At 42.7% G+C, this 21,868-nt stretch overlaps 1 protein-coding gene across 1 annotated transcript; it reads left to right on the forward strand.

Annotated features, from left to right (window-relative positions):
* Positions 1–965: 965 nt before the first annotated feature.
* Positions 966–19,362, forward strand: LOC136427073 (ras-specific guanine nucleotide-releasing factor 1-like). The gene is made up of 13 exons (XM_066415791.1): positions 966–1,019; positions 2,064–2,310; positions 6,986–7,116; positions 8,839–8,951; positions 10,017–10,083; positions 10,501–10,598; positions 11,206–11,290; positions 11,808–11,905; positions 12,917–13,016; positions 13,403–13,482; positions 13,990–14,107; positions 14,821–14,889; positions 15,599–19,362. Exons 1-13 carry the CDS (start codon positions 966–968, stop codon positions 15,713–15,715), a joined length of 1,377 nt encoding a protein of 458 aa, XP_066271888.1. The 3' UTR covers positions 15,716–19,362.
* Positions 19,363–21,868: the final 2,506 nt, after the last annotated feature.

Here is a 21,868-nt window from a genome sequence, read left to right on the forward strand (position 1 = left end):
CCTTCTCCGGACAGCAGAGTAAACCAGCTGCCGTCTTTCTCACCAGAGGCATTTGCATGGGACGTAGAGCGACGGGTCTATCTAAGCACGATGTATACATATCTCTGATGTTTTGCATTTTGTACTGCCGTGCTTATAGTGCTGTTATGTAGCAAAGAACACATTATTTTTGGAAATGCAGTGTATCCAGGGCAACTTCAATACTAGAATTCAGTCTTTTTGTTGGAAGGCTTGTTCTGAATGGTTTATCATACCCATACGCTACTGTATTAATGACTTGGTGTAGGTATTTGCATTGGTTACGAAGCATGACGACAAGTGTATGACTATATTGCAATTTGCATGGATTTGCAGCCAGCTCGACGGGGAACGTGGACGAAAGCGGGCGGGGTCGCTCGCCCTCCCCCGTCCAACCCCGCCCCTCCTCTCCGGCCCCGCCGTCCTCACCGCGCCTGGTGCATGCAGGTACAGCTGGTCGTGCACGGTCGTGTTGTGGTCCTGTACACGTGCACGGTCGTGTTGTGGTCTTGTACACGTGCAACCCATGCCAACAATATGCTCTATGCACGGTCAAAGCCCCTGTCACACATTCAGGACCTTCCCACTCCTCTAGTGGCTTTAAAAAAAGTCGTCTGCGCCTTTAGACTGGGAATGTGGACAAATAAAACTCGGGAAAGTCATATTCTGCATGGATGCAATCAGAGGAGCAAACTGGAGCTGGACAATACCGTGGACACGGTTTTAAGTCCCTGTCACATATCCATGATCCTCCCACTCCCAAACCTTGGCTGGTAGATACGGTCTTCTTGACACCGGAGGATCTGCTTGGAGGTTTAGCCCCAGTTTGCCCCTCTGATCACATCAATGCAATACGTCACTTTCCCAAGTTTGATTTGTCAAAGTTTATAGTCAACTTAAGCAGACGACTTTCAAAGAGGTATAGGCAGACCACCTCCCAACCCAAGATGGCATTTCTCACGACTACCTCCTGGATGATGTCGGGAGATGGTCTGGAGAAGGTCGGCTATGTGTGACGGAGGCTTTACAAAGTTTTCTCACAATGCTTGTCTTGTGGCTGACTCTGCGCTCTGTCCTGCCCTCATGCCGCATGTCACGTGATGTGTTAGGAGTGTCCGCCATGTTGTCCGGTGCCCTGCTGTGCGCTGGAGACGGTGGTCAGTCGCGCTCGAATTGAATCGAACCTCAATTAACATAATTCCGCCAGCGTGCATAATTCCGCCAGCGTGCATAATTCCGCCAGCTTGAAAAGATACGTCCAAACAGATCTCCAGCTTAACGTCCCCCGTATAATGTACTCCTGTATATCTAAACTATGCATACCTGGGGTGGTAGGTGTGGCGCTGCACTAGAGATCTCTCAAACCTACTGTTTTTCGAAATGGCGGATTTATGTAACCCGGCGGATTAATGTTAATGGAGGATATATATCGGTGTGATTTTATTTGCTAAGAAACTGTTCTTTGTTGTATCATACTGGTGTTTGTTGCTGTTTGACTTGGTTTTATTATAATCTCAATTAGTGATACAATATGCAGTGTTCTTCCTAGAGACCAGCACAATAAAATGATACAAATACAGCAACTGTGATAGAAAGCAACCTGTACATTTGTATGAACTCTTTCGAAGTTCGCAGCACAAACCATGATCAGCTGATGTAATACAATTCGATTACATAATACAAACCTACAGTTGATATAAATTGAGGTAAACGTTTTTCACAAATCGTTGTCTTAGAAACACAAAACAAAACGTTGTATCTTGGCAATCCGAATCAAATCAAATTTCCCGCGACTTAAAAGGAGGGGAGAATGTGGAGAAGCGTCCTGACGTCATAACTCTGTCGTCTTTCAAAAGATGAGTGTTCTAGATGTTTTCAGGAATTTTCCAATTTTTTTTTTCAAAATCAACATTATCTAACTTACACTTTGATGTGAGATTCAACACACCTGCAGTGTTGGTAATAGCGGTAAAATGGTTCAAAGTTTCACGCGAGCATGCTACACGGGATATCGTATCTTGTTTTGCACAGCACAATAACTATAGCAATCAGTAGCACCCATATTTGGACATCTTGAAGCTCAACGTGGTCCTACCACCGCCTCGACACCTACGCCTACGCACGACAGATTATGCAAATTTGGTCTTGCTTACGCAGAGAGTGCGCCCGGTGTTGTGGTGACGTCATCGCGCCCGTCCAGACGCCGCTCCACGTCTTCAGCGGTTGTCGCGTTCGCCGCCGCCACAGCCGGCTCCGCCAACCTCAGGGTCTCGGACGGCAACTTCTCGTCAGGTAGGGCCTTACATTTAATTTATCCCTTATCCGCTAACCTTAACCACTAATCATAACCACCAACCCTTACCCCATAGTACCCGCCGCCACAGCCGGCTCCGCCAACGTCCCGGACGGCAACTTTTCATCAGGTAGGGCCTAACATTTACTTTATCCCCTATCTCCTATCCCCTAACCTTAACCACTAACCATAACCCATACCCTAACCCGGCGCCACAGCCGGATCCGCCAACCTCAGAGTCTCGGACGGCAACTTCTCGTCAGGTAGGGCCTACAATTTACTTTATCCCCTATCCCTAACCACTAACACCGACCCCTAAACCTAACCCTTGCCCCAAACCCGCCACAGCCGGCTCCGCCAACGTCAGAGTCTCGGACGGCAACTTTTCATCAGGTAGGGCCTAACATTTGCTTTATCCCTTATCTCCTATCCCCTAACCTTAACCACTAACCATAACCCATACCCTAACCCGGCGCCACAGCCGAATCCGCCAATCTCAGAGTCTCGGACGGCAACTTCTCGTCAGGTAGGGCCTAGCCTTAACCACTAACACCAACCCCTAAACCTAACCCTATCCACTAACCATAACCATAACCCCTAACCCGCCACCACCGCTGACTCAGCCAAGCTTAGACTCAGAGTATCGGACGGCAACTTTTCCACATCAGGTAGGGCCTAACCTTAACATGAACCCAACCCTAACGACTAACCCTATCCCTATCCCCAACCCTAGCGCATAACGATAGCCCGCATCGCCAAATAACAATTATTCAAGTAACTGGATAATCTTATAAATGGTCAACAACATTTAGAAAATTGTCCTGTTGATTAAGAAACTGTTTTCTTGCATATCTTACTACCTGTATGTCTAGCCTTCATCGACTTTCCTAACCCGCATTTCTTTCAATAGTTTCGCTGGTATGTCAAGACTATATATCGACTGGATTTTTGTCTACATGTTGAAGCTTGGTATATTTTAGGGTATAATGCACAGAAACACATTTGAAGGATTTTCTTTAGTGAGTAATATGATCACCGCTGGAGGAAGAAGTTAGAGATGCAATGGGTTACTGCTGATCGTACAATTTCTTGATTTTGTTCTCTTACATTCTCCTGATCTGCCGCTGCAGTGTATAGACAAAGATATTCGCCTTGGTCCTTCTTACGATCTAGATCTGCATCCAAATCCCATGTATCATTTAAGCAATAGCGTTTTGTAAAGATCTCAGACCCACGACTTCTCGATTTATTTGTAAGTCGGCCTTTCAAACGGCGTGATTCTGCCAGTGGCCGATATTATCATCTAAGCACATGCTGTGGCGCATGTAGCGCCTGTTAGACCGAATTTATCCTACCCTATTTTCATCGTTATTTAATATAGCAGATGGGGAGTATTACTATTAGGACGCGTAGTCTTGGCGACTGCTGCAGGTGTTCTCTTGCTTGCAGCCTTATACGTTAGTATCACATCTTAGCACTGTGCTACAAGCAAGAGACGCCACGCAAACGTCGCCACAGCTAGTAGCACACAGAAGGTGGAGGATTGAAGTGTATCTCATTTGATAAGGACTTGGACTGTTAGAACTATAGTAATAATGATAATAATAATAATAATAGTTTTTATTCAGTCCTTGCAGTTATTCACATTAGAGTGCTGATATTGGGTCCTGAAATGCTCTGACATCACAATCACAATTCTAGTTTATTACATAACATTACTGGGACAATTAATATCATTCGTCGTTGATATTACTGACTAGAATACGTTAAAAGCTTACGTTTAAAAATTAAAGTACATAGAATACTAAATGATACAGGTAGCAACGACAACGAATCCATTAATGATCCAAGCAAAATCAATTGAGTTTTTGCCTCGTGTCCTGCCAATTAACTTCACTCAAACACGTGTCTGTCTCAAACCTCAATGACGAGTTTTTCATAACAAGATGAGGGCTGAAACAATCAAATGCTGTAGCCTAGGAAACAGGGCTTTTTATAGTTTTGTAGGCGTTGTTGCACGCAGCAGCTGGCTGCCAGTATCGAGCGTATGCAAGACGGGTGGTTAAGAATAAAAGTGTTTATAGCAGGCTGTCGCCTCAGCTGGGCACAGATACAATTATGAACTAGAGAGTGCAAGCAAATGCAGATTATTTCTAAGGTACTTCTTGCCGTTTGACTGATATTCATGAAATAATTTCGACGGCAGATATGATAAGTATCAAAAAGGATAACTCAGCGACGCAAATCAAATCTGTATTATTTATTGTCAGTGAAAACAACATTATCCTTTCTCTCTTGGGAGAGAGACGCATGTTTATCCAACAAAAGACCCTACAGAAACAAAGTTCTTCATGTAGGTATAACCCTCACTTAATTTATCAATCTATTTATTTTTTTCCAGCTGCAAAAGATCTTGTTGATTTCAAAGGGGGCACAGAGAACATTAGAAAATTGTTAAATAAATTACATAACATAACTCGAACGTATATACAGAACAAATGATACAACATATATAAATAACCAAACAAAAGTAATCATACGAAACCAAATCATCAAATCAAAGATGAGATCCAAAATCGAGTTCACTGCACTATCCTATGAAAACCTTTTGAGCAGAAAGGCGTGGGTTTTTGTTACATACTGTAGACGTGTAGGCAGTAGTAGTGGGCAACCTCAAGCCAACCGTACACACTCACGCCACATCTTCAGAAAAGAGGCTGTAGCCGCGTATAGTTCCCGTTTAGAACTTTATTCGAGCCCACACCGACATGTTTCGCCTGTGTGTGGCTTTCTCAATTATCAAGGCTCGAATACTGTAGACGTGTAGCTTCACATGGTAGGACGGTTTTATAGTAACTCAGTTATCTCTGATTTGTGTAGGCGACTTTCTGTGGTTTTTATACTTCACTTCATACCACATATATTTTTTGTCTGATGTTCCTTCTGTCAAAGCTTTAGATAGAGTCTCTGTCATTTTTTACCAAATTATCTGAAATTTGGGAAAGCTCCATTTGCCACTGAAATACCTTTGCGAAATTATTTAGGAATGTTCCACTTTTGAGCAAGGATGGTTTTAAAACAGTCCATCCTTGCAAGGGGAGGACGATAATGTGAAATATGCTTTTTTTCTTACAAAAGTTGCCTTTCCAGTTCGCTGTAGCACCACAGCCATATGTGTCTAGCTTCAAGGGTCGATCGAGTTCGCAGTAAAAAAATTAACTAAGTTTTCTTTGATTCGTGAGTGGGCGATTTTCTATGATTTCTCTCTCTGTTGCACCAAAGATGTGCGTTTCTAGCTACAGGGTAAACTCGGGTTGACAATAAGTCGGTGTTCTTTGATTTGCCTGCGCAATTTTTATCAGACTGAGTGAGAGGTAATGATGCTGTATCGTAGCTTCAGGGTACGGTCGGGTTCACAGTAAATCAGTTTTCCTTGATTTGTGTGGCCGATTACCTCTCATTTTTCTCTGACTGTGCGAGCTACTGTGTGAGGACTAATGAAGCTGCCTCATAGCTGTAGGTGGCTAGCTTTAGATCGGTAAAGAACTCAATAAAGTTCTTTGACTTGTGCAGGCGATTTTGTCTTTTTGAAGGCTACGGCACCTGTATCACAGCTTGTTATGGACGACAATTTGTTTTGACATATCGGGTTTTCTTTATTCTACTGAAAGTCGTCCTCTTTTCTCTCCACTTGACTGAATATAACGTGTACTGTCCAGTGAATGCTCGGTCCTCTTGGACATAACCTTCTATAAAAAAGTCTTTATTGACGCAAGAAAAGTACAGCGACTTTCGTAAGGTCTTCAAGCATTACCGTCTAAATATAGGAAAATATATCGAATCATGTTTAGACACCGGAACTAGTAGTGTAAGTAACATGTTAAACTCGACATGTTGAATCCTTTATATAAATGTATGTAGGTTAATTCTCTTAAAAGTTGTGGCTGGAGCCAGTTGTCTTGAGATGAAATAAGTAAGTATGTCTGTAGGTACAGAGTAAGATCGTGTTTACCGTAACTCCGTTGTTTACCTTGCTGTAGATGTGTATCGTGGTAAGATCGTTTTTAAGGTTTCTTTACGGTTACAGTTTACAGTAACTTCATTATCCTGCCTTGCTACAAGGCCACGGGAGTTTCATCACATTTGTAGGTGTGTAGTTACAAGGTAGGATCGTGTTTAAGGTTTCTTTACGGTTATATAATACAGTTTACAGTACTAACTTGGTTTTCCTGCCTTGCTGTAGGCTACGGTAGCTGCATCACATCTATAGGTTTGTAGATACAAAGTAATATGTATAGATTTACCCTGATGAACCTCGATAAAGACTAAGGAATGGGTGCGAAGACCGAGGTCCAAACAGGTAAAAAGGCCTACAGAGGTACAGAACTGGAAGGGTGGGCGGGTGTGTGGGGAAAACCGACACAGACCTTGCCTTACTCCTTCCCTTTCCTTACCCCAACGTGACACTACCTAGCCCTAAACTCTTCTTTCCCTATCCTCCGCCGGTTCGCCGCAAAGAGGCTGATAGATGGTGATGACGTCACTTTTCATGTTCTCTCGCGAGAATAGTGATCTCGCGAGATTTCATGTATTGTGACGTCAGTGGGAATATCGTGTTTAAGGTCTCTTTACGGTTGCAGTGTACAGTAACTTCGTTTTCCTGCCTTGCTGTAGGCTACGGCAGCTGCATCACATCTTCACCAGATCTCAAGCAGCAGAGAAAGAACAAGGAGGAAATAATCAGCACGGCAGCCACTGCGCGTGTGCTGAACGTTTTGCGGCACTGGACAACAAAGCACAAGCAGGTAATGATACGCGAAAATGTATTTAGCCCTTAGAGTTTTTCGGAGAAACGTTTGTGGGTTGTGCATGTCAAGAAAACCAATTACCTCCATTTGTTTAGTAGTAATTGCGTTTTGCCGAGTCAAAAGGATTAATTTTACATATTTCCATATGGAATATGGCAGATTTGAGTGTCCCAGTTTGTCCAGCTGGTACCTAGTATTTAAACAGTATTTCATTTTATTTGGCATTGATGAGATACATGTTATACTGGGCAATGTTCTTTGTAAATACTTCATCCCATTAATGAGGACGATTTTTTTGGTGATGATGATAATGATGATGCTGGCGTGTGACAAAATTACCTACATCATTATGGTCCAAATATATTGGTCTCGACGTTTTTGTTGAAGTTGGTTATGTAATGATTTGGCCATACTGTTTACCATATTCACATTGTCCCATCCTCATCTTTACCATATTGACGTGTATAAATTACAATTTCGAGTTTCGAATAGCCGAAAACAGCCACTCAAAACCCACGACAGCTTATAATAAGTTTGAAAGAAATCCAACTAACTTCGATTCGGATTTGCAGTTGTGTATGTAGCCTAGGATGTGATAAGAATACACAACCCAAGAATGTTCTGGTTCTCTTAAAGCCAACAGCATTGGTCACAAATGATTTACAAGGTTCAAAATCTGCCATTGGGTTTCATGATTGTACGTACGTCTTTTAAAAGTTGATCTTTCAGTATTCTTTTATCGGCGATCTGATGAACTTAGTCTCTCCCAGACTTCGAAGGGTTGCTAGAAAAAGAGTAAAAATGTGTCAAATGGACCGAATAATACTAGCCTCCTGTGCAGGCTTCCTATAACGGCGGCATATATATTGGGAGGGGGGGGGGGGGTTGTGTAGCCGAGGGAGTTGTAACTCCCTCGGCTACACAACTCCCCCCCCCCCCTCCCAATATATATGCCGCCGTTATAGGAAGCCTGCACAGGAGGCTAGAATAATACGTCGGGTGAGTTAGCTGGCCATAGAATTGCCATTGGCAACCAACGGGTTGCCATTTTTTAAACTATTTTTCCAGCAACCCATGGAGATGGTTGACTTTAAAAATGGTACATACTGCTTTCTCTCACTCAGCATTTGGGAAAGTGGAATAGTCCCCTGCTGTGGCGATTGCACAAAGCTTTGTTTGTTTGTTTGAACCTTTGTTTATTCATGATAAGCTCAAATCGGCACGCAGGCCGCTTTTCATTGAGGTCATGAGGGAAGAGGTAAGGGTCAGATACAATATAACAGAGATACACAGTCATTTGAGTCCTAATAACTCTATCAACATATATCATTACAATATTCATGGTACAACAATATACAATTTCTACAACATGCAACATAAAGTAGGGTGAAAGCTGGTTCATGGTCCGTGTCCGTTCTTTTAGTTCATTTCCGTTACTTCAAGAGTCTCTTAAAGGAAGTCAGATTCGGAGCCGTACGTGTGTCTGGCGGTAGGGTGTTCCAGACATTTGGTCCGCGGTAGGCTACCGATCTTCTGAAGATCTCTCGCTTGGGTTTGGGAACAACCAGCTGACTGCTTGTGCTTTGTCTGTGGCCAAGAGGCTACTGAAACTGAGATGGGCACCGTTTGGTGTGGGATGACTTTAAATTTAACTATGGAGATTGTAGAGACTGTGATGAACCTTACAATTAGAATGTGTCCCCCTGACATGTCCCGCAGGACTTTGAGATGGACAGCGTGCTGAAGGCGAAGGTGGTGGAACTTCTGGAGGAGATGATGGGGGATGTCGGGTTGCTGGCGAGCGAACACAAGGCCGCCTCCAACATCCTCAGGTACTCATTGTTTTCGGTTGAAAAGAAAACCAGTCCGATCTTCTGACGTGAAAGCTTTCATGTGATGTCTTATGTCCTGTCACACATAGCCGACCATGGCCGGCTCTCGACCTTCTCCAGGCCATGTTTGGATACAAGATACAAGATGACGTTATTGGAAATCGCAGTGCTGCCACTGAATTAAATCCAATGTACAGTCATATCAATCAATCAACACATTTGGATATAAATTGGAGTATTGGAGATAATCAGTCAACACATTCGGAGTTAAACCCCTGTCACACATAGCCGACCATGGCCTCCCGACCTTCTCCAGACCATGGTTGGGAGTTAAGCCCCTGTCACAAATAGCCGACCACGGCCTCCCGACCTTCTCCAGACCATGGTTGGGAGTTAAACCCCTGTCACACATAGCCGACCATGGCCTCCCGACCTTCTCCAGACCATGGTTGGGAGTTAAACCCCTGTCACACACAGCCGACCTTCTCCAGACAATGGTTGGGACTTAATCGTGAGCATGGTCATCTGCGGTCGGTACTTGGTGGACGAGGTTGCCTCTTAGTCTGCGCCAGTCGACTATCACTGAAAAGTCATATTCTGCTTGGATGCGACCAGAGGAAGAAACTGGAGCTGGAATAGGATTTCAGGCTACTCCCAACCCAGCACGGACCTTGGTTGTGGAGTGGTCGGGAGAAAAGTCTTGGGGAAGGTCCGGATCCTGAATGTGTGACAGGGGCTTTAGAGTAGCTACGGTTAATCGTTAAACTTATGATCAGGAGAGGCTGGACTGATGCACCGGTCAAAAGAAAAGCGGATCCACAGAAAAGAAATTTGCAACAGAAACGAGTCAGCTTACAGATGTGCCGTATGTGGCAGAGACTGCCATTCTCATATAGGACTGTTTAGCCATAGTTGATGCTGTAGGGCTGATGTGAATCAGGTATTAACAAAGGTTAGTATTGACCAACGGAGACAACATGATGCACATCTGCTGATGTAAGAAGAATCTACAAACTCTGTTATTCGAGTTTTCTTCATGATTTATTTTGATCTTTTGATGTCCAGAACGCTGGCATATGAGGACGGTGACAAAACCAAGGCGCGGCTACAGGAGATTCTCAATCCTGGAAAAGTAAGGAGAAATCTTCTCTCATTCTTCTTCTCTCATAAACTAGCACCTTTTAGATGTCTGTAACCATCTATATAAAAATCCCTGACATCCTTTATTATGCCTATGTGAAAATATAAATACTACTATCATATCGGATTGCTCATTTCTTGACAAAGACTTTAGTTATACAGTCGAATTTGGGTAAGTCAAATCTTCGTATTGGACAAACACAGATGAACGTTCAAACTATCTATACCATAAAATGAGCGTCTGATGACTAAACCCCATGAGCAGTTCAAATCTGTTAGTATCTAACATCTGCCATCAGAATGCCATATCCAATTGAAATGTAAAATATTTGAGATGTCAATGATGTCATTAAACCTTGTTATGAAGCATAACTGTTACAATAACCGCCGATGTTGGCCTGGTTCCCAGAGAGCGGACAGCGCGACGTTCGAGACTCTGTCGGCGTTACAGCTGGCGGAACAGCTGACCCTGACGGACCATACCATCTTCTGCAGCATTCCCTATGAGTGAGTACCGGCAATAGACTCTGTAATCTCTTATGGTAACGTTACTCACCAACAGTCCCTTATCTATGTCTCTCCCTCTGTTTCGCCATGACCTTTCTTCTTCTCTCCTTCCCTGCTTATGAGTGAGTACCGTCAATGAAGTAATTACAACGTTACACACGAACAATGCAATGTTTCTCCGCCTTACTCTCCCCCTTCTTTCTCTCTCCCTCTTTTTCTCCTCTCTCTCTCAACCCCTCTGTTTCCCCTCTTTGTGTGCATACGATGTCAGTACTTGTACAATACAGTACAATGTAACTTTATTAAACAAATACCTTTGATAAAAAGGTTGATTTTGGAGTTATTTAAAATCGTATATATATATATATATATATATATATATATATATATATATATATCCGATGTATATATATATATATACAGGTTTGTATATCTTTTACAGGTTTGTACAAGAAAATACCTACTATGATGTTGTTTTGGTTGTGTGATTTCCAATATGCTCAACACAGCCTTTGCCATTCAAAGTCTGCCATTTCTGATTATCGTAACGCTAGTGACATCAACTCTTGAACTTATTTGAACACACCTGCTACGTTTTTATCTACAGGGAGTTCCTGAATAAGGCGTGGATGAAACCTGACAAAGCTACCCGAGCGCCTCACATTATGCTCACCAGCAAGAGATTCAATGAGGTATTGAAGCATTTTCATGTCCTTGAGGACCTATTCTATAGTCACACCAGCTCTCACCTATCTCAAGACATAGAATTGCAAGATTCAAAGACATTGGTCGATTTACTTATTGCCTTTCTATGGTTGGTCGACCTGCTAATTGTGATGAACAATCAGGATCGATTTACTAGCTATTTTAACGTGGTAGTACTAATATCTCGCATGATAATGTGAATAAGAAGCCTGTGTCTTGACATAAGAGATGTTCTCATCTGGCACTAGAGGTTTGGTATTAAAAATAAACTCCATGGTGTCTATGGCCTGATTTACACACAAGTTTTCGAAGTCGACTTGAGGCTGTTTGAGGAGCTTTAGGCTGCTCAAGTGGAGTTTTCCTACTAGAAAACGCTGCTTGAGTAACCTTGGGTTCTTTTTTCACAGTCCTGGGTCGTCTCCAAGTCGACTCAAAAACGCCTGTGTAAACTCAGCCTATGTTTGCGTGCTGATATGCGACGGTTATGGATGCCTCTGTTCGCAGGTGAGTAAACTGGTGGCGTCAGAAGTAGTCAGCCAGCCGACCGTCCCCGGGCGAGCTAGTGCCATCGAGAAGTGGACGGCAGTTGCTGACATCTGCAGGTCTGTAGAAACAGTTTCCGTATTTTTACAATATTTCCTTAGTTTACCTGGCTTGAAACAAGTTAAGATTGGTGAGTAGAGACCAACAGTTTCATTAGACAGGAAGACGGAGAAAAAGTGGTATGAGTATGTTAAAACAAAATCATGTTTTTCATGAAAGGAAATCAAAGAAATAGCATTTCTCTGCGGCACCTGTGAACAGAAAAGTAACAAAAAAGTCATCATTTCCATGTCGTAATTCCTTAAGATTTTTCTTGATACATTTGTGCATGTGTATGAAATACGACTAGTTACAAGACACGATAAAGGTTGAAATGTCAAGAATGTCAAGGACTAAATTACTGAATTACTGAATGTGGCGTCGTGTGGCGCAACTGTAGAACACGCGGCTGTCAAACAATGGGTCCCGGGATCTAATCCCAGGTGCGCCCAGAGACATGTCCGAACTTGCGCCCCGACGTTGTGCCCTTGGGAAAGGCACTTAACACGGCTATCCTCACTTCACTCAGGTGAAAATGAGTACCTAGCTCTTCTAGGGTTAGGGACGTCCCTCGGATAGGACGTTAAATGGAGGTCCCGTGTTTGGGGAGAGCCACACCCCGCGCACGTAAAAGAACCCACCACACCTTTCGAAAAAGAGTAGGGGCATGCCCCGGTGTGCGATGGTCCAAATCCTTCTATCTGGAGTTGGTGATTCACTACAAATCACCCGGATGGAGGCCTGGCGAACCTCCGTCTCGTATTAGCCACACAGTGTATTAGCCACACAGTGGTTTACATCATTCACCCGGGCGGGAGATCTGGCGCATCACCGTCTTGTACGACTGCCAACGAAAGGGTATGTCACCCCGTAAAGGGGCGGTATAATCCTACGCAAGGGGCCAGTTCTGGCCTGTGCACGTACTACTACTACTACTACTAAATTACTGAATTAGAGGCAACTGTATAATACTGACACAGATGTATAATATGATAATATGCTCACATATGCATGATGCTCTTATTTGACAGGTGTATGCATAACTACAACTCGGTCCTGGAGATCACATCCGCATTCCAGAACAGCGCCATCTACAGACTCAAGAAAACCTGGGAAAAGGTCTCAAAACAGGTCAGAGCGAAGAACACGACATTTGCGATTTACGCATTTTGAGAAAAAACACACACGTTATCTATGCATAAATGTGAATGACAAAGATCTTTACACACAACCAGCACACAACCATCTACCCACATTTCGGTGACCGTCTGACGCCTAGCTGCAGTACGAAGTAGAACCAGTCAGTATTTCCTAGAGGACGGTCACCGAAACGTCAGCCAATGATTATGCACTGGTTGTGTGTAACGAACTTTGAACGTAACTTTCTTCTGATTTATCCACCTGATTCATGGGTATTCCTAAAGTTATTTGGGGTTCGTTTTTGAATCCATAGTAAGAGAAATTCACGACGTTCTACTTCGGTGTAATGGAGCATGTTGTCATCTTCAATATTTCAGACCAAGCAGCTTGTGGAGAAACTGAAGAATCTGGTGTCGTCTGATGGTAGATTCAAGAATATGAGGAATGAACTACACAGGTGCGTACCTGGTTGGGCAATTCATGTATCTTATAGGTTTATTTTTCTTGCACCTTTGCCTTTAATGATAATATACTCATCAGAGTATACGACCTCACCACCGCAGACCCGTTGGACAGAGCTTGGAAACGCGGTGCAAAGACTAGCCGACTTAAGCCCACCCCTGTGTAAGGGATCCCAGCAGCAGCATTATCAAATACCGGATACTACTACTTATATACATTAAACTTTATCTGATTCACAAAGAGAGAAATACTTTATCTGCTTATTCGAATGATGACATGTAACTGTTCTTAAAAGTTGCGTGTGTTTCAGTAAAGCGTTCTTGACCATGAGAATGACTTAATTGGCGAAGCAGCTGATGGCCATTAGTGCCTTGCCCGCGTGTTCTAATTCTTACTAATTATATACAGGGACTACAAGTCATATATAAAACATATGTAAACTGTTGTGTTGTTTATTCTTTTGACTTGATTAATCAACACTGTTTGCCGTGTGTTCCCGCAGATGTGACCCTCCATGCGTGCCATACTTAGGAGTGTACCTGACAGACTTGGCTTTCATAGAGGACGGAGCACCAAACTTTACCGAAGATGGCCTGGTCAACTTTTCAAAGATGAGGATGGTGAGTACATTATGAAGCAACATTAGCACAGAAATAGTCGTTTATAGAGACAATTTCCTAGATTAAAAGACATGAAAATAGCGTTTCACCACTATATTGTTTAATTTGTATGATCAGTAGGACAGCTAAATGCGGTCTGACTGTATTTGCCTTTGGAGTGAAGAAATCCTTTTACCCATTCAGATGAACTCCATATAGTATAGGGGACACCAATTCTACTTTTTACCTTTTCAATTTGTTTGTTTGTTTGTTTGTTTGAACCTTTGTTTATTCATGATAAGCTCAAATCGGCACACAGGCCGCTTTTCATTGAGGTCATGAGGGAAGAGGTAAGGGTCAGATACAATATAACAGAGATACACAGTCATTTGAGTCCTAATAACTCTATCAACATATATCATTACATATTTATGGTACAACAATATACAATTTCTACAACATACAACATAAAGTAGGGCGAAAGCTGGTTCATGGTTCTTTGTCATAAGCTGTTAGATAGACCGGCGATGAAAATAAGAAACAGACCATTAGTTCTATTACTGTCTGATACAAAAGAACCAATACATTACAGTAAAAAAAATGAATATTTCGTCTTCCACCATATATTTCAGAACATGAAGTCAAACCCAACAAAGAATTAAGAAGTCAGTACTTATACTAGAGTAGTCGTCTTTCGGCAAGAAGTAACCTTATATATATATTGTTATTCACAGATTGCACATGTTATCCGGGAACTGCGACAGTACCAGCAGACACCGTACAAAATAGAATATGATCCTAAGGTGAGACAAATATATATTATGTTTTCGTAAGCATCTTTGCCTTACCACAATTGATGTCCAGATCTCTCTCCCTCCTCCCAAGGGATGTATATAGTTTTGTATCAGTGTAGCTAATGTAGACTATACTTCTACAGTCGTTGACCCGGAAACACCTTTGTGCACCAAGGGACGCTTACGATTCTGCTAGAGAAGCTATATTTTTACTCTAAGTACGCCATACATTATGGACACTTACAATACAAAAGTTACTCAAGCAACTGGATATGTTTTGCAGAGACAAACATACCGTAAGCCAGCTGATGTTACCGTTTACAAAACTTATCCAGATGCTTTAGTTTGTCATCTAGTGATTAATCAACCTGAAAAAGGCACTTAACACAACTTTCCTCACTTCACTCAGGTGTAAATGAGTACCTAGCTCATCTAGGGTTAGGAACGTCCCCCGGATAGGACGTTAAATGGAGGTCCCGTGTTTGGGGAGAGCCACACCCCGCGCACGTTAAAGAACCCACCACACCTTTCGAAAAAGAGTAGGGGCATGCCCCGGTGTGCGATGGTCCAAACCTTACAGTCCGGTCTGGGATGACATCTTGAAAGGGTGATAGTTCACCTGTTATGTCAATCCTTCCACAAATGTGGTAAATCGAAATAAATAAATAAATAAATAAATAAAATGATAGTATATATTGTCGTTCTTCTGTTTCCCCAGGTGACCAGCTACCTGCTCGACCAGGCGCTGATCCTGGATGACGACGCTCTGTACGCCGCGTCCCTGCAGATCGAGCCCAGGATCAGCCCGAGTGCCTCCGCCAGCAGCGGCTCCTGATTTTCTACACAGCCCACCAACGGAAACACGTCAATAAGTCAACAACACTACAAAAACCTTCCACGATGCACATTTATACTTGGCTCCATTGGATAACTCTTACTAAGACACTGTCACGATCAGTGGGTGGATTTTACACAGCAGTAGATAGAGGAGATTACATAGACGATACCGCGCAGCCTTCGTACAAAATGTGACGGGAAGAGAACAACCTGCTGGAAGGAGCACCAGTCTAAGGAGTACGACAGTACTTAGGGAAGACTGGATTCTACAGACCACCATGGGTGCCTACAGTCGCGGGTGGAGAGAGTGGGAGTAGCGAATGTTTCACCGTTTTCACACGATAGATATCAACAATTTTCGGACCAAACGAACTGCAACTCGACCAATTAGACGATACCTCTACCTACCTTTCTGACCAATGCATGCGGATGTTCCAGTAGGAGGTATCGTATACATATCTTCCACCAAGCTGCCATCAACACATACGTAGACAGAGCAATTTTCAACCACCCTACAGGGAAGAGTGTATTCTAGACCCTGCGGAGGACGGCGACTTGGACCGGTACTGCAGCGACACAAGCGTGATCCTGGAGGATGTAACTACCGCTGGCGCGTGGTACCAGTTGTTGCCATAACAACGAAAGTGCACTGATGCCAAATCATACACTGTTGTCCAACGGCCAACGGAACTTGGGAAGGCAGGCTGGATCTTACCGACCTGTTGGACTGGACTTGTGAAGGTAACCAGGGGGTGTTCAGCACAATCTTCCACCTAGCGATGTGTGTGCTAGGTACATCTTTATGTTACATACCAATCATTTAGGTATCAATTTAAAAAAAAAAAGGTTAAAATGCTTGGTATACCTTTTTGAAATGATCAAAATGCTGAGAAACTTTGTGAAGTATGTTGTACTCTAACCGTGATTCCGTTGTCTACAGATGTGAAACTTTTCTACAAGATATCGAGCACGTACATGTATTATCGTGCATTTTGAATGATGCTGGAATTCTTCCGTTAACACAGTCTTTACATGAATTGTATGTTTCAACAACAATAATACGACATACATTGAGCACAGAGAATTAAACCGCATGACTAGAACCAAGGATAAAACGTCCTTGCCAGAACTCAGAAATTGCATGGTGAGAAGCTTTCAATCTGCATCCGCCATCTTTCTTCACCTCCGAATGGGTAGTCACGTGACCAAGTAGTTAAAGGTCACATCGGTCACGTGACATGATCTATCTCATTACAATGCGGATCAGATACACCCCAGCTAAAATCGGAAGCGTCCGAAGCTTCTGTAAAGATCTAACATGGAACCAATACTGCAATAAACGTGGGTAAGCTGGAACACAGACCTATACGAAGCGTGGGAATGAACAATATTATGTCTGCAAGAATCTACTATGAAGACCAAAACTGTTTTCGTTGATTCAAGTTCTATGAGCCATTTGTACGTATGTATGATCATTTTTTCATCCCTCCTAATGTTGTCAAAACGATATCCATGTAAGGAGTACTAAAGCCCACTTGAATAGTAGATAAACAAAGCGTGTAAAGTAGGAAAGGATTTAGTTTGGTCTTCACTTTGTTTATCACGGTAGTTCCAGTTGTAGTCTATGTAATACCAAGAAACTGTTAATGATGGAATCTCCACAGTAGACATTTTTAAACACATGATGCGGTAATTATAACCGTGAGCAAAATCGGTCTAAAAGGCTGAAAGAAGACAGTTTATGGTAAAATAAATAAGTACAGTACAGAAAATGCAACTGGTGATCAACATGGGCGATATGTTTTTGGCTACAAAACCACCCCTTTTGAGTTTAACTTTGATAACTTACGTTGAATTTCCAGTGGTGATGTTTGAATTCCCGTACAACCGTTTTTCCTACAGAACCTACGCCAGTGTGCAATCAAACCCTTTGCTTTTGTGATGAGATACTTTAGGAATTATTATGTACACCGCAGCTCCTTAAATGAGTGAAAGGGCAGCTTACATATAACAGCAGTTGAAAGGAAGGATGGTTCTAGTAGCTGTGCTCTGTCCAAAAGCTGTGCCACATTAAGTCGTTCTTGATCAGTTTACATAACCAGGATTATGGCCTTTTGAATGTACCACTACAGAAAAAGCCGCACGTGTCCTTATGACAAAAGGCAAAAGTCAGACAATCATTCCAGGCTCCCTTCTAGATTACTGTGACATCTTCTGTTCTCCCCCTTTCCGACGTCTGGGCTTCGTTTGCACTCAGCGTAAGTGAACATCATTTTTGACACCCAGACAACATCTTAGCACAACGTTGGCCCGATTCTATTTTCCCTCAGGAACATGGACTTATTGAACGAGACACTTGAAGTGTGGGCTGATTTGTTCAGACAAAACGTAGCTGAACAACATATCCTCATAATCAGCACATAAACAGCGAGTTTTGGGCTTTGTACGTTTAATCAAAAAACTTCTGGGACCATAACATTGGTAGGAAAAGATGAAACCTTTAATATTTTGAGATCATACTGCGTGAATAATTTCATCAGGTTTGAAACAATATCACTCGATAACAAATTTCACAGCGAAGTGTTTCTGTGGCCGCCTGTCAGTATCATCTAAGGAAGGTGGCAGGTAGTCACTGAAACTTTGTTATCTTAAGATCATACTACTTGAGGAATTCATATAAACTTGCAGCCCAATGGAAAATGATAGTAGAAAGATAATACTTATGATAGGTATTCCCCTTGTATAGGCAAAGGCTGTACACATCAGTGTACATCAATTATTTCCTTTGTTGTCAGATTACCGCTGGAGAGGTAGTATATGATGTTGGTATTTTCCTAATGTTAATCATGTCCAATTGAATGTTGTGAAATATTCTTATGTCCTGAAGCTGACCAAATGTCCAGATTTTTCCCATGTCTGGACAATGAGACTGAAATGAAACTACGGACATATACACAGTACTTCTGCAATGGAATGACTGGATGAAAACTGATACCGTATCTTTTGTACTTACTACATCTCTCACAAAGCTCTGCCTAGAAAATTACTATCAACCACGAGACCAATGTGACATTAACGTGGTACCTGCTAGATAAATACACAGCCAAACAAGATACCGGATCAAGTGCAAAAGTTGACAACACTCTACATTGTCTACCTAGTTTTCTGTAGGCTATTCTAGTATCATGGGCATACATCAACGTTCCTTAAAGTTTACAGATGTTCATTTTTTGTTGTTGTCAGAACGTCGAAAATGTTCATTCTTCTTCATTGTCCACGAGTTATATCCAAATGATTGTTGCAAAATTCCAAATACTATATATGAAGATGTATAAATTGTTTTGGATGCGGTATATGGATGCCAAGATTTAGTTTGTACGATGTATTTTCTGGTGTGTAGTTACATATCTGCCTGTATGAGAGGTATTTCATATGCCACAGTTGTAAATATTTTTGTCCGTATGTTGCAGTTTGTCGGTATTGCCATTAGTTAGTTTTCATAAGTACATGTGGCCGGAATCGCGGCTGCAGTGTATGACCCGTGTGAGACTTTTTTCCTTTTATATCAATTCTCTGAGAGGAGGAGGGTCGATGTCTACAACGGTTTTATCATCAGAACGTTTTCAATAAACTTTCTGAAACTTCCGATTGGCAACTGTGATCATTTATGAGATTTCACTTGTAGTTATAACTTATGTTATACAATAGTACATGCTAGACAAGAATATTGGTTATTAATATCTTTCGATATACAATGTGTCACCTTGAAAACCAATTAACGATAAACCAATAATGCACACTTGTAGAAATGATAGAATTTAAACCTTTCAACAATGATAGTGCCAGTTTAAGTTGGCTACGATTATAGCATTTATGAACCACTTATGCCGTTTACGATGACATAATTAGAGTTTTACCTCCGAAAATAATTTCATCAGGTTGGTAGAACATAGGATATTTTGAGTTTCTTTTAACACTACCAGGTAATCTCACCTGCTGACGTTCCGGTGTCTGTCAGACACCTTCTTCAGAGCTTCTGACTTGAGGACTGCTTCTCGCCGCTATGATATATGAACCGGGACGAGGGGATACAAGCTCAGCCACGTTTGGGATTGTGTTCTCGCCGCAAAAGCGCCACCTACATCGGCTACTTATAGCGGCGAGAAGTAGTACTCCAGTCAGAAGCTCTAAAGAAAGTGTCAGACAGACGTCAGCAGGTGAGATTCCTGGTTGTATTGAAAGAAACTCATATGATAATGAATGGTCAGTGACCTCTAACCACCAATGATGCCACCGAGAGAGCACGGCACCAACTCCTACACCTCCTTCAGAGTCCACGGGAAAGAGCAACGTTCATGTCTAACGATTACAACTACCTGGTCTGTATTTGTTTCCTTAAAAATGATCCGTTCCCCCTGAACAAGACTTTACGACATCTGGACTTCCTGAATGTACAGAAACCTACGTGTCGACTTCAGCCGTAGGAGTTATGATAAGAATAATGTTGTGAAACATTTATGGCATGTCGGACATTATCGATACAATCAATAAATCAACCAACCAAACAAATCAATCAATCAATCAGTCAGTCAATCAATCATCCACGGGCATGAACTCTTATTATCATCATTATAACTATCAATGCGGCTGTTCATATTGTTTTTTCTATCATAGTATAGCGCCAATGTTTGTAGGACTATAGACAGTCACCAGCCGTGTAAACCGTACTGTTGTGTAAACTCTGGCGTTCAGCATGGATCGGTTGAACTCCGGTCAAAGCAGTTCTCCTGTATTGCCTGTGTATTTGTGTTTATAGTCTCGCCTTCGAGCGGCGCAGAATTCTGCTGTGACGGGAAGGAGGTACGCTACACCGATCCTTTGTGTCTGCTGACGAGTTTCTGGGAAACCAGGAATAGCTGACACACACAGGTATTGTTTATCTGTTTCGCGTAACCGGTAAATTGTTATTAGGTGTAAAATACTAGTTGTACGGTAGGAACAAGCTGTATCAGAGCAGACTGTAAGGTTGATGGACCCATTCTCTTTTCGATAAGTGTGGCTGGATTTTTAACGTGTGGCTCTCATCGAACACGGGATATCCGGCATTACGTAACCTCCAACAATCCAGGAACTCATGTTCACCTGAGTGGAGATGAGCAGCGTCACGTGAAGGTATTACAACTGCGTTAAAATACGTGTTGCATCATTGTACCATCTCTGGCGGTGAAAGAGAGTAAATGTGGTCTCGATCCAGTTTAGCGCACTGAAGAGCTAAATCCTTCCTGTAGCGTGCATGTCGACAACAGCCGGGATTCTAACCCGCGACCTCTTGGTAGAGAGGCAGGGTCGCTAACCATTAGACTACGCAGGCTACTGAAGCTGGATGTTACTGTGCCTTCAACAGGTGCGTTTAGTGACTTGATATACTCGGTCTCACCTCAGGAATTTAGTCTTACGCGCACGTTCTCCACTTCAAATAGTTGGAACGGGTTCAACGTTTAAGAGCGGGGCAGGATCACTCGACCATCAGATAGTCTTACTTTGTAAACATCAAAGGTTGAATGATCTTGCTGACTAACCGACCAAAGTGGTGAACTTTCGAGCAACTTGATCTTGAGTTCCTTGACGCTGGCGAACCAAAATGTCTCCAATACTACAGGTCGTCTTTTATACCATCTTGGTTCTGGTTCTCCACGGGAAGCACGGACGTGTGTCCTGTACGACCCCGGCACCCCTGGCCTCGGCTTGGCGGGCGCAGGACTACCCCAGCCCGCTGACGGAGTGGGAGCGGTGCGGTAGGAACAAGTCTTCGTACCTCTGCGACCCGGACGGAATACTGCCTCACGATGATGGTAAGTAAAGCGGTGTTTTTCTTGCCACCCGAAAACCTTGATTTAGGCCTTAGAACACTGTTTACAAGGCATTTCGTGCACTTCACAACAAAGTGTACTATAACGTCGAATCGCGTTGATTTTTTTAATGCGTATCTTAGACTTTTCCATATGAGAAACCACCTTGGCAAATGACTTGTATGCCTAGTCATCTGTCGAAACGTCGAAACCATCGTGTTCTTGGCGTGTTTTACAGTGTTTGTAGATCCAAGTTTCCGAGTATTATGCAGACTATAGCTAATGGGGCGGATAGGAAGCGA

The sequence above is a fragment of the Branchiostoma lanceolatum genome, chromosome 2 (assembly GCF_035083965.1).
Source record: "Branchiostoma lanceolatum isolate klBraLanc5 chromosome 2, klBraLanc5.hap2, whole genome shotgun sequence".
Classification (NCBI taxonomy): Eukaryota; Metazoa; Chordata; class Leptocardii; order Amphioxiformes; family Branchiostomatidae; genus Branchiostoma; species Branchiostoma lanceolatum.